Source organism: Bos taurus, chromosome 2, assembly GCF_002263795.3.
Source record: "Bos taurus isolate L1 Dominette 01449 registration number 42190680 breed Hereford chromosome 2, ARS-UCD2.0, whole genome shotgun sequence".
Lineage (NCBI taxonomy): Eukaryota > Metazoa > Chordata > Mammalia > Artiodactyla > Bovidae > Bos > Bos taurus.
In genome coordinates, this window is record NC_037329.1 from 131,653,463 (window position 1) to 131,667,648 (window position 14,186).

At 38.3% G+C, this 14,186-nt stretch overlaps 1 protein-coding gene across 21 annotated transcripts in view; it reads left to right on the plus strand.

Moving 5' to 3' along the window:
- EIF4G3 (eukaryotic translation initiation factor 4 gamma 3) overlaps window positions 1-14,186 on the plus strand; it is a 354,574-nt gene that overhangs the window by 170,247 nt on the left and 170,141 nt on the right. For 11 of the 21 annotated variants that reach the window (XM_024982993.2, XM_015460874.3, XM_059880202.1 and 8 more), the window contains 3 exons: window positions 1,922-2,017; window positions 3,418-3,531; window positions 6,975-7,007. The exons of 1 other annotated variant lie outside the window; for it this stretch is intronic. In XM_024982993.2, coding sequence (XP_024838761.2) covers window positions 1,922-2,017; window positions 3,418-3,531; window positions 6,975-7,007 — 243 coding nt within the window. The remainder of the gene's footprint in view (window positions 1-1,921; window positions 2,018-3,417; window positions 3,532-6,974; window positions 7,008-14,186) is intronic. 9 more of the 21 variants (XM_059880211.1, XM_059880216.1, XM_059880220.1 and 6 more) reach the window with 3 other exon arrangements.

Genomic DNA, 14,186 nt, shown 5'->3' on the forward strand with positions numbered 1-14,186 from the left:
CCAGATGGCATCACTGACACAATGGACGTGAGTCTGAGTGAACTCTGGGAGTTGGTGATGGACAGGGAGGCCTGGCGTGCTGCGATTCATGGGGTCGCAGAGTCGGACACGACTGAGCGACTGAACTGAACTGAATGGCACAGCAGCATATATCCATGCGTGGCAGTCGTCCCGTGTTCTGCTTTGCATTCAGGTAGAGCTGCTTGTGTACAGAGTATGCATCAGCTCTTGGCATACATATTATTTAGATATGGGAAGTACTTGATTATTTTTTGTCTGTTTCAAAGAGTAATTCCAAGGTAAAGGAAAATAAATTCTTTGTTTTATTAATACCCATTTTGAGAGGAATGATAGAGTCTCAGTATTTATAGAACACCAGCTTTGTGTGGACAGTAAGGGAGTATTACAGAATGAAAGAACTCGAGCCTGAATGTTAATTCACGTACTTGTTTTGCAGTGTTGACAACTGGCTCTAGTGTGGAAAATATTAGTCAGAAGTTTGAATAAGATGAAATATGTCCAGCATGCACATTTTCAGCATCTTCAGTGAAAAAATCTTGGTTGTTCTTTTTTTCCTGTAGTATACTGTGTTTCAGAGAAGGCAATGGCACCCCACTCCAGTACTCTTGCCTGGAAAATCCCATGGATGGAGGAGCCTGGAAGGCTGCGGTCCGTGGGGTCGCAAAGAGTCGGACACGACTGAGCAACTTCACTTTCACTTTTCCCTTTCATGCATTGGAGAAGGAAATGGCAACCCACTCCAGTGTTCTTGCCTGGAGAATCCCGGGGATGGCAGAGCCTGGTGGGCTTTCGTCTGTGGGGTCACACTGAGTCGGACATGACTGAAGCGACTTAGCAGCATACTAGCTATGAGAGGGGAGAGTCCTCACCTAACTTTTTGAGTAGAAAGAGATAACATTTCTCGTGTTTTCATAAGTGGTACATCTCAACAACTGTATTTATTACCTCAACAGCCAGAAGTTTACACTTCAGTTTACCACTGTTCAGTTCAGTTCAGTCGCTCAGTCATGTCTGACTCCTTGTGACCCCATAAACTGCAGCATGCCAGGCCTCCCTGTCCATCACCTACTGCCGAAGTTCACCCAAACTCACATCCATCTAGTCGGTGATGCCATCCAGCCATCTCATCCTCTGTTGTCCCCTTCTCCTCCTGCCCCCAATCCCTCCCAGCATCAGGATCTTTTCCAGTGAGTCAGCTCTTCGCATCAGGTGGCTAAAGTACTGGAGTTTCAGCTTTAGCATCATTCCTTCCAAAGAAATCCCAGGACTGATCTCCTTTAGGATGGACTGGTTGGATCTCCTTGCAGTCCAAGGGACTCTCAAGAGTCTTCTCCAACACTACAGTTCAAAAGCATCAATTCTTTGGTGCTCAGCCTTCTTCACAGTCCAACTCTCACATCCATATATGACCACTGGGAAAACCATAGCCTTGACTAGATGGACCTTTGTTGGCAAAGTATTGTCTCTGCTTTTGAATATGATGTCTAGGTTGGTCATAACTTTCCTTCCAAGAAGTAAGCGTCTTTTAATTTCATGGCTGCAATATACCACTAACTGTATATTGAAGTTAAAGTAGTGTTCCCCACCTTATCTGCAGTTCACTTTCTGAGGCATCAGTTAACTGTAGTCAACCAGTCTGAAATAAATTATTCATCAGTTTTAAATTGCTCACCATTCTGAGTTGTGTGATGAAGTTGCTTCTCATCAGAGATTTAAGATAAATTCTAAAAAGATTGCACTGATTCTGAATTGCTGGATATTGTGATAAAATTAGGTCTTTTAAAACAGAGCTGTAAACCACATTAATGAACACTTTTCTAAACTCTTAAACTCTTTGGAATTGAGTTACCCGTGCCATATTTACTCACAGGGTGATACTGTTCTTGTCATTCTTTGACAGACCCCTTATCCCTCTGGACAGAATGCAGGTCCAACCACGTTGGTCTATCCTCAAGCTCCTCAGACAATGAATTCACAACCTCAAACCCGTTCTCCGGTAAGTAAGCAGAAGGTTGTTCTAGAAAATGTTCTCCACCTAAGTTTGTGTTTGTTGTAGCTTAGGTTCTTTTGGTTCATATTTTTATTTGATTTTAGAAATGTATTACAAAGACAATTGTTAAAATTATTATTACTGTTACTATTGGATAGCATTGCATTTTCAGACCTTTTCTATGGGAATTATTTAAATTTATTAAGAAAAGAACAAGTGGAGCCTTTTCCCTTTTTCTTTTTTTTTCCTTTACTTTTCTGTGTCATTCAAGTTCTAGTTACATTCAAGTTCACTTCATTTCAGCTCTTAAGTTTTTGTTTGTACCGTTCAAAATTCAGGAGACGTGTAAAGCATGATTTTGAAAATAAATTACATTTCATTAATTGGAATCTGACATTCTAGTGCCTAGGGAAGTACACCTTTTGAATCAGTATTATTAGATCAGTTCTAACTATTTGACTGTGTGGACATATGCATGACTTACACCAATGGTGTATTTATTTCTTCAGATGGTAAATAAATTGTCATAGAAGTATAAATGCTGTCATCCTCTTTGCTCATCTTTTACATGGATTGCAATAAGTATGGCAAAGACAGAGAATTTACTCAAGGTTCATCCTTCTGTTTCACAAAAGTGTGCAGTGGCTTCAGCAGTCCTTTCCTTAGGATGGTGTTGCCTGCCCTGCATGATTAGTGTTTGCTAGCAGGTGCTTCTGTCACATCTCATTGTCTCTCACGCCCCTACTTGGATCTCCGCTCTGTGTTTTTCTCAGAGTACAGGGATCTTCTTTTGGTTCTCCACCTCTGCTTTTTTGCCTGTAGTACAGGAATATTTCATTGCATTAGCTTCTGTTCATTTGATTTTATGCATGAATTTAGGAATTTTGAAGTAAATGACAGAATTCCTCAAAGAGCTGTAAGGTCGCAGACTTCTCTCAGATGTGCTCTCTCTCTGGTCCTCTTCCTGCCTTCCTTTCCCTGTGGCCCTCTTCTTCAGGCCCTTTTCTTAGGCCCTGGTTCCCCGGGGGTGGAGGAGCCCTTCTAAAGAGGTGGGACTGTGGTCCTAGTTGCTCGTTTGCTTGTCTGGTTTTTTTTGTTTGTTTACTTTTTTGCTGCAATGGTCAACAAGATGTCTGATGCAAGTTTTGTTCTGAGAGTGGTTTGGGAATGTGGACACTTGACCACTTAGAGTGGGCCTTGAGATCTCGCCAGATTACTTTAGATAGGCCCCAGTTCTAATCACTAAACATGGAACATTATGGTAAGCTGTTATTGCAAAGAATTCTATGGCCCTTTTAACCCCTCTACGCCTTGTATAATTATTGGGAAAGAAAAGAATTTACATGGTTAGAACTGGCGCAAAACCTGACTGAAGAGCTGCATCTCTAAACCAGTTTTTTTGACAGCCCAGCAGAACAGTGCCAATACATTGCACAGACAACTGGAAGAGGAGGAAGGTTTTGGAACAGACTCCCGTTTACAGGTCCTTGGCTGGAAGAGGCTGGATAAAATACTGCATTGTAAGCAATATAACAAGCTGTACTTCTTGCAGGCAGTGGTGCCCCCGGCACGCATTATTTTTGACCACATCCGTTTATTGGCTGATGAACACAAATGCATTGATTGCATCCTCTCTGAAAGTCTAACCTGGCATGGCAGTTTTTGCCGGGCATTATGGGGAAAAGAATAACAAATTGGGTGGGTCTTCTCTATTGGGAATTAGACAGGAGTAATTTGGGGTTTAGAGGGATATCCCTTTGAGATGAATTTGATTTTAAGAGATAAATTTCTTTTTAAAAGGCTTCTTTTTCCCTCTTTCATTTTATAATTGGTTATCAAAGGGAAAACTGTCTATAGTTGTCAGCCATTTTTCTGTGGTCATAAACTATCTTCAGATACTATCCTCTATGCAATTTTTGCCATCTGCTCTGCTAGTGACCATTACCACCCCCATTACTAAAAGCCACACACATAACATTCCATTACATACCCCAAAACACGTGCAAGACTAGCAGACCCTGCACTACTCTTGCTTGTTGTTTTGGGTCCAGTTTTCTTTATTTCGTTTGTGTTGGTGCTGGGAGGGTGAAGTTGGGTTTGGAATTTGGCAGGATTGCATTTTCTTCTCACATCCCAAGTTGCCATAGTCCAGTCTCATCCATCCCACAGCTACCCCAACTGGTGAGGAGAGGTAAGCTATTGCACTCAGGAAGGGCCTCTTCCCATGGCTTTGTAGAGCAGCTAAAGCTTACTCCATTCTATTTCTGCATTAATGGGCCATTGGCAATTGCACAGTTTAGGCTTTTCTGTTCTTCCCTGGACAGCTGCCTTTGCAATCCAACTGGCTTCAAGTGGCCCCCCTCCCTCCTTGAGAAGATCTTTGTGCCTGTATTTCTGCTTGATACTTGTATATTGTTGACAGTTTTGTTTAAAAGTAAAAAAAAGAAAAAAAATTGAAGAGCTACCTACCTGTTCCATTTTCTGGTTGTATTGGAACTATGTAAACTATAATTTATTGCTTAATAGCCTCCAAAATAGTGAAATCATCGAATGCTTAATGGGGGTGGGGGACAGTTTGGCTTTTGCAATAACCTGTAACCATTGGTTATTTTTATATTCTGTGGTGCTAAGTGCCCAAGGTACATCAATAACTATTGGTCATGCCCAGTTACCAGCTGTGCACAGAAGGGTGAGTGGGTGTGAGGGAGCGTGGGTGGCGTAAACACTGGCTCTGAGTTCACAGAAGGCTGCTTTCCTTAGTATCTTCAGTCCTTACCATCTTAAAAATCCCTCCTAGAAAAAAGAAAAGTTTTTATTTTTAATATAAGCCAGCAGCAATTACAGTTTGTTCTGTTGCTTACAGTTACCTGTAGGATTAAGACTGTTGTCATTACAAATGAAAAACTCAATAGCCAATGGTGACTAGTGCAAAATAGACTAGGGTACTTTCCCACTAACTTTTATTTTTTTAATATTCGTGTAATTTTATAAGGTACTCCTCTTGCTCATAGGAAGTTCCTTTTTGACCGGAATATTCCAAATATATAAAGTTTCAATTTTATTGTAGAGCCTTAAAAATGGGGCCTTTCTGTGGAACAGTGATAAGACAGGTACTACTGTACTAAGGTTAATTTTTTTAACATGGCCCTTCTCTCCCATTTCCTTCAAAAGTGTCATGAAGAAACATCACACTCCCACCCTCTATGTGAATACCACATGGGTAATATTACCTATTCTTGAAACTTGATGGCCATAGTTAGAGGTATGATCTGTTTTCTTTTCATAGTTGGAAAACTGAAAATATAAAACTTCAGTTTCTTTGAAGAGAAAATGTTTTGCAAGAAAGCTAGCTGCCATTATCATCATTCTGAAAAACTACTTTACATTGGTTTTTAGCAAGTATAATGGCTGGCTAACATGCCCTGATCCTATAAGTCATGGAGAGCTCGTTAAGTTATACGGAATAATTTCAAAATGTGTTAGAACAGTGTTCATTACCTGAGCAGTAGGTAGCATTTAGCTTCTAAGGTAAATTCTTGATTAGAGCTGTCTTCAGTCATCTCCTACATTGTGGCATGTGACCTACTGCAATTTCTTGAAAAATTTTTATATTCAATAGTGACAGTTGAGGAAATAATTCTGGTAACTTAAATTCTGAGTACAGGGAATTGTTTCTTAGTTCATCTTCAGTCTTGTTCACCCAAAGTAACAGAAGGAAGGCTCCATAGGAAATTAAACAATTCAAAGAAGATACATATTTTAGCTCCTTAAATATTTTAAATAAGACCCTGTGTGGTTTGCATTCAAAATGGCTTACTAAATATTTTAACTGTTAAAGAGAGTGGTTAACATCTCAGTAGTTAACGTGTAGGTGGCCAGTAGGTGACTCTACGTGCCTGAATAATTTCTCTTTCTTTTTAGTAAAATCCCATTGAAAGTCTGATTTTGCTCTGATGAGTTATTTGATCCTAGAGATTTTGTATTTAAAATTTTATGGGTGAAAAAGCTTTTTCTTCCATTCTAAGTTAGGGAAAGTAAGAGTTGGAATATGTATTATCCTCTTTCAAATGCTCTGTGGTTTACCTAAAAAGTGACGTTTTCTTTTGTTTTTGTTCTCAATATCAGATAGCAGCAGGTACAAGTATGCAGTCTTGTGCTGTTGTGTCTACATAGTAATTGAGATATTTGACTTCTTTGACTCTTTTTTTTTCTTCTTGAGCTTATAAGAGTACCACTTTGACTAATCATGTTAAAGGATGGTGTTCTTTACCTCTGCTTTGATATGCCTGGTATTAAACTTTACTAGTTCATTGAATTTAAATATATATAATTATTTATATATTTACACTTATATATTATAAATATATTTATTTATATGTTTATATATTTATAATATATATGATAAATTTTAATCTTTAACTCCAAGAAATGAAGATAGTGAAATTTCCATTTCATATGTGAGATACCCTGTTTAATTTAAGAAAATTTGAAATCTGTACTATTACATTCTTTATTTTCTGCTGGACATTATAATTACCTCCTGGCTGTTTCTTGTAATGGGAAAGCATTTCTCATTCCCTGCAGTTTTATCAGTTGCATAAGCATAGTTGACTTTTCATATGTTTGTCTTAATATAACCACTTAGTGTTTCAAACTTTCTTTTGTTTTATTTTAGGGTTTAAAAAAAATTCCTATCAGAGAGGCACTCTTATGTGCATAGCAGCTTAGCTGTTTCTCTCCCAGCTGATAAATGGCAAACTGTTTCTGATAGAGGTGTCAGCCTGTTGAATCTTCTCAGTACCTGTCTGTCACTGTCCTGCAGCAAAGCTTTGACTGTTTGTGTTTTTTTTCTTCCTGTGGGTTTTATTTCTTTCAGCATATTGTGTGAAGTTTCGGTTTTTGTTGTGGTGTTTCTGACTCTTTGTGCCTTTCCTTTTGTGTTTGTTTTCCCTCCTTTTCTCAGTTTGCAGCGGGGCCTCGACCTGCCCATCATCAGGTACTGTACCCTTGCCCCTTCACTATTACCCTGAACTAATAGGTGGGGGCTTTAGTAGTTTCTGACTCTTAGAATGCTGCCATTCCATGGACCCACTCAAGCTGCTCTTCAGGAGTAGCTTCAGGACTTCCCTGGCTGTCCAGTGGTTACGACTCTGCACTTGCCGTGCAGAGGGTGCAGGTTCCATCCCTGATTGGAGGACTAAGATCCTACATACCTTGTGGCTTGGCCCCAACCCCAAAAAAAGAGTAGGTTTGCTGTGATTTAATACAGTTCTCTTTACTCTTCACTGATTTCATAGCATTTTGTTATTAGCAAACCAGTTTTCTTCTTTTTACAACACAGTTTAAAAATAAAGAGTTTCTTTACTTTGCAAAAAAAAAATTGCCCTGAATTGATAGCGAACTTTGAAAGTATTTAGATATATTAAGCCCTTACGGATTTTGTGGATATCTGCAGTAAGTTTAAATTTAACTGAATGGAATAGGCAACATTCTAAGAGTTTTCTGTTAACTAACTTTCTGATGTAACTTGTATTGATGTGTATATAATAGTACTAGTATTTCTAAAACCACTTAATCTCAGTTACTAATGTAGACCTAATAAATTGATTAACAATAATATACATTCATTTGTTGCATAGTTATCTTTATTTTTAGCATATATAGAAAATTGATACCTTATTTAACTTTAATATTTTTAGCCTATTCTTTTTAAATGAAGTTATTATGTAAATTAAAATTTCAAAAATGTGTATGCAGACACTAGTTTATTTAGCAGGAATATACTAGAGGGAAATGGTTTGAGAGAAAGAAAAAAAAAGAGTTGCAGGGGTTTTCTCCCAAGTATTCTGAAACATTTTCTCATTCTGTGGTAGAAAGAGCCTAGGCTAATCTAAATTCTAAATCTGATAGATCTGCTGTGTAACCAGCTGAGTTAAGCAGTTTTTTTTCTTAGCCTCGGTTTCCCTGTATGTAAAGTGGTGATAAACACCCTTTACATTAGAGATAATATATGTAAGTCATCTGACATAAAATAAGCAGCCAGTAAGTGTTAGCTATTTTTAATATTGTCATGCAACTTAGTATGGTTTGATAAAATGAAAGAAATATTAGCAGTGTTTACCTATGGTATCATATTGGATGTTACTTAATTGAAACCTTTAATTGTCTAGCAGTGATTTAATAAAAGGCTCTACTTCTCAAAATACGATTTTCCAATCTAGATGATGTAAAAACCAGATAAATTCTGAGGTGTTAAAAAAGATATTTTGCAGGAGAACTCAGAGGTGGTTGTATGAAATGGATGGCAGTTCTTTGGATTTGATAAAGAAATAAAACTTAGGGTAGTTTTTACTTGATAGAGATAGCGTTGTTGAAGTGCTTTAAGAGCTTGGAATTTGATGTCAGCTGGACCTTGGTTTATAGCTTGGTGGTCTTGGGTAAACTGCTTACTGCTCTCAGGCTCCGTTTTCTCATCTGCAAAATGAGGAATAGTATCAGTACTCTCTTTGGACTAATGTGAAGATATGTGAAATAATACAAATAATACGATTAGTGGAGTGTTTGGCATATAGTACGAATCTGGTGGATAAGATTACTAATTATGAGAAAAGATAACCTCTTAGGTTAAAAAAGATTGATTATACATTTTTTAAAAAACAGCAAATCTACTCAAGAGCCATAGAGTCGAGGTTTACATTTTAATCAGGGATAAAGCCAGAAATTCCTGACAGAGAGAAAGCTGAAAGATCTCTGTTGAAGACGCAGAGTAAAAAAACTACTGCCTCAGCAAAAAAGTTTCTGTGCTCCTTGGTACAAGGCTAAGTGTTTCTATTACTTGAGTTCAGTTGCAGTGGTCCTCAAATTGGGATGTTTAAGCCTTTATATATTGTCAGCTTTTGGAAAATCTAGTTTTTAAAAACTTTCTTCTGAGTCTAAAGGCTTGTGATACATTTTATCTTTTAAAAAAATTTTAACAACTAAGCAAAACTTTTAAGAAATCTTTCCGAGAAAAGGTGAATTTCTATTCTGAAATCATTTTTCATGTGTAATGTATCTCAGAAAACGTATCAGTCCTTTATTTATCTGTAGGATGATGATTGTGAAATTAAGCATATTTCAGCCATTAAAAGGTAGAACTATATATGTGTATATATTTATTATTTATCCATTATCAAGAAACCCACACCGGTTCTTGAAGATGGGTTATTGAGATACAGCATAAATCCAGAGCATTGCTTTTGGATCTGAAAACTTCAGGTAGCTGGCTGCTTTTACTCTGATATTTTTCCTTTTTAAACACAAATTAAATTTTTTTCCCTTGTGCCTCACAGATTTAAGTAAGGAAATAGACAGCGTTGGCTCAGGCTGCTGCAGTAGCTACTTTGGAGAAGTGGAGTAGGGGAGAGAGTGGTTGGAGTGGGACTGCTGAGCATCGGGTAGCTTGAACCAGTGTTGTGGGATGCCTTCGAGGACTTTGTTAGGAAGAGTTTGCATCTTGTATTCATGGATGGAGGGGCCAGTTTGGCTTGTTTTCCTATTCCTATGGAATTAGTATTGGCATTTTGGATAGAATAACCAGTTACGAAAAACTGCTCTCTATATTGCAGTTCCTTTAGCAACCTTTGGGCTAATACATGCCAGTGGAGTTCCTACAGTGACAGTTTAAGAAACAATGAAAAAAAATACCTCCGTACATTTCCAGATACCCTGTATGGAAGTGGTACTGTTTCTCATTTAAGAATGACTGGCTGAAGGCTGTAATTAAGACATCTCCTCAGACCTAAACCCTGAGAGTTTCATGGAGAAGGAAATGCTCATGATATGAAACAAGACATAGAGAGGCTTGCATAATGAAAGCAGTACTGTTGAAAACAAGTGTTGAAGGCGTAGAGAAAAGACACTTTTTTAGGGAAAATATTTATGTCCTGGGATATTTTTGGTTTCTTGTGCTTAGGACTCAAAGTTGAATGAAGGCCCCCCATTTTTTTTTTTTTTCCCCATCTATGGCTGTTTGCTTTGGCCAGAAAGAGTCAAATCAAGGGTTAGAGTCAGTTTTGACTAGTTAGAATTAGTGAATGGATTTCTCAGTTCTCCTTTATTGCATTATTCATCAGCGGCTACCTTTCCAATCATGTATCCTTTCAGTGCTTTGATCTCATTTTTTTTTTCTTTTTATGAAATAATTTGGTGCTGGATGATGTTTTGATGTTTCTAAAGTCCTGTAGTACATATATAACTTTTCATAGATGTTTAGTAACAATTGTTTCCATAAACTGTTGACTAAAAAAGATGCACAAGGTGAGAGTTGTGGGTTAAGTTTTACTTGTGGCCAAATGAGGATGACAGCCCTGGAGACAGCATCTTAGATAGCTCTGAGAAACTGCTGCAGAGAGGCAGCGGGGAGGATCAGTGTATAGTGATTTTTGGTGAAAGGGGAGTACATTCAATCAAGCACACAGATTTTTGGAGAAGGTTGTTGCTAGTCTCTGTCGCTAGTCTCATGAAGGTTACTGCTGGTCACGAGGAGCAGACATCACCACAAGTAATTTTAGTGCTTTTCTGGTTGTGAGGAGATGTAAGAGTTGCTTCTTCTGAAACTATCTTCCTAAGGCCTGTTCTGCCAGTTTTTCCCAGAGCACAGAGGGCCTTATTCTTGATCTCCACCCTGAACTCCTTTCAGGGTGCGTTGAAGGTCAGTGGCTGCAGCAGTCTGTGATTTAATCCTTATGGAGGTAGATGGCAAGTGCCAATTTTTAGTTGGCAAAACGTTGCAAAGAAAAAAAGAATAGTTATTTAGATAAGCTATTTGATTCCTTATGAAAACACCGTCATCCAGTTTAGTAATCTGGAACTTATGTATTTTCTTTCTTTTTTGTGAGATGAAGTTATCAGAATTGAAGTGGAACAACAGGATTTTGGGTAGTTAACATTTTTAGTTTAAGAGAACCAAGAAACTGGTATACTGGTATAGGAAGTGTTTCTTGGAACTGCTTTCATTGAACAGATCTTTCCATAATCTTCGTAAGAGCCCAGCTAGGGCTCTGTTTGAGTCCCTCAAGAAGAGGGATCCCGTGTTCTGAGTAAGGTTGTACCTGCCACATCATCTTCCTGGTACAGTTAATTTTTGGCTTTTGCAGGGAGTCTTTGGCCTAGTAATGATGTTCTTACTCTTTTTGCACTTTATAACCTGAAGAGAGCTTTAGCTTAAAATAACAGTAAAAGAAGTAGTCCTAACTTATTTTATATGCAGAACAATCTTGGCTTTAGAAATATGTCAACTATTTTTCTTGCAATGTTTGAAAATCCCGAGGTACCTAGAAACTGAAAGAACAGAACGTACACCCAGAACTGAAACAAGTGGCTTGGTATTATGTAGATCTGGTCTTTGAAGACTGTGTAGCTGTGGTTTAAAGTTACTGATGTTCCTGTCCTTATTTTACTTTTGACTTTCACAAGAAATATCAAGTGTTGGTTTTATACCATGGCTGAATAGTCTTTGCATTTTGAGGTAATTTAAATTGTTCATGGAACAAAAACATTTTGTAGTATGTTGATATATGATTTTAGTTCACATAGTGTTCAAAGGAATTGGATTTAGCATTAATAAATGATAAGCTTCACAAAACTTAACAGTGTTTGGCATCAAAGAATTGTTACCTGGTGGCAGGCGTTGAAACTATGCAAGTTTTCCTACTGTAATTTGGTTCTTTTTGCAAAAAGATTTTTTAAAAAGGAAGAAACAGTTGCCTTGCATTCCATCCTCTCCATTATGACCTCTAAAGGTTTCTGTACTCAAAGTTGTGCTGTTAAAATTGATGTCCTGGTCCCTGGTAGAGAAATATTTGTATTGCTCTAGGCAGTTTCTTAGATTTGGAAAATAAAATAAATGAAGGTTTTGAATTTGCCTCTAGGGCCAGACCTGGCATATCAGAGTTTAATGGATAGGAAATCTGATTAAGCATCTGTGCAGTCTTATTACCAGAACTCTTGTACTTTTCAGAGCTTAATGTAGGCCAGTGATGGGCAGTTTTATCTGGTACCTAACTCACAAGGAGTTACAGGGTGGCAGCAGAGACAGCGACGAAAATATAGGTTGGGAGTTGTCATAACTGGAATTCAATCTAACCTTTACTGTAAACTGACCTTTGACCTCAGCTTGATCTGTGAAATGGGTAAAATATGCTCACACGTGAAGTAATACTGAAGTATTATAATAAGAGCATGTATTTCCTGAGGGCATTGTGATAATTAAAAGTATCTGCCTGTCACAGTGCCTGACACATCCTAGGCCCCTGATAAGCGTCAGTTTCCTTTAGCACTGAGATGCCTTTCCCTTTCACCGAGCTATTTTTACCTGTGAATGAAGTGTTCTACAAGGATGCTTCTGTGTCCCAGACTCTGCGCTGTGATCCGACAGAACACTAGCTTGTTCCTGACAGAATCCTTAGGGACTTCTTTCCTCCATCTGACACAATCCTCTGAGGGAGCACTGTCTAATAGAAGCACATCTTCTGTATCTGTGCTGTTCACTACGGAAGCCATTAGTCACGTGTAGCTGTTGAGTGCTTGAATTATGCGTTGTGACCCAAGAATTGAATTTTTAATTAAATTTTAATTTAAGTAACCACATATGATTAGTGGCTGCCTATTGAACAGCTCAGCTATAGGGCTTAATTCCTTAGGTCTAATCTCCTAATTCTTAGTGAAATCTAAATTATCTGATAATATAGGCTATGTGCAGGAAAACACAAAGAATTTTAAATGAATAACCTTCATTATAAATTGTTGTAAGTCAGCAGAACATCTGATTCGTACTTGAGTGATATGCCATTATGTGGACTCTTTACCACTTGTCTTTTTCTAGCTCATCAGAAAATCATAACACTATTATTTTTCCTTGCACGCTTATTTTTTTTAAAAAAAGATATCGGAGGAGGTGATGGCACCCCACTCCAGTACTGTTGCCTGGAAAATCCCATGGATGGAGGAGCCTGGTAGGCTGCAGTCTGTGGGGTCGATAAGAGTTGGACACGACTGAGCGACTTCACTTTCACTTTCCACTTTCATGCATTGGAGAAGGAAATGGCAGCCCACTCCAGTGTTCTTGCCTGGAGAATCCCAGGGACGGAGAAGCCTGGTAGGCTGCAGTCCATGGGGTCGCACAGAGTCAGACACGACTGAAGTGACCTAGCAGCAGCAGCAGCAGCGTTAACCTAAAAGTTCTTAATTGAGAATCTGTTTATCCCTCCAGTAGGTTGAATTTATCAATACATATGCAAAAAACTAGGGATTTCAGAAGCATAGTTTTGATATGTTTTTATTGCTTTGCAAATTAATAAGTACTCAGTGGTTTTAGACGTAGGAAGAACTAATGTGACTGAATAAGTTTTTTATAGTTGCTGAAAATGAATAGGTGTTTTTCAAAGAATTTCTGATTATTATATAGATTTTTTTTTTAGAGATGTCTTTGTCTTTTGATGATGTTAGGAGAACAAATTCATAAGAAATGTTATATTCTAATTGACAGCATCTTGGGAATTCCCTGGAGGTCCAGTGGTTGGCTTCATTGCAGGGGCCCGGATTCAGTCCTTGGTCAAGGAACTGAACTCCTGCAAGTTGCACAGCACACACACCACACCCCCCCCACTAACCCTCCCCCCCCCCCACCAAAAAAAGAGAAATGGACATCATCTTCAAAAAGCAATATGACAGATGTTGTTGGCCAGGAAACTATGGTAAAGGTATAAATACTGTGTCTTTAGAAGGATTTTCCAAGAGGTAACATTTTCCTTTTTGCTTCTGTAGTGTTTCTGTGAAGGTCAGCAATCTTGAGTCCCCTATAAATTCAGCCTCTGTTTTAAATGTGTCCTAGCCCTTTGGAGCTACCCAAAGTACCCCCTCAAATGGGGCTGTCCTCTTCCTCTGCCATTTTCCTGGCATACTAATGGGCCATACTAGTGAAAGACAGAAGACTGAACAGATTGAAATCAAGCTTGGAGATGATACTTATGTTGTACAAGGTTCTTCTCTCCTTGCCTGTCTCATTTCAGCGTTTTTATCAGTGACTTGGATTAATGCCTTGCCTGGCAAATTGGCTGATGGTGATGTAATTTTGACATTACATGACATATTTTGAATACAGAAGATTCTATACAATCTGAAATGATGGGTTGAA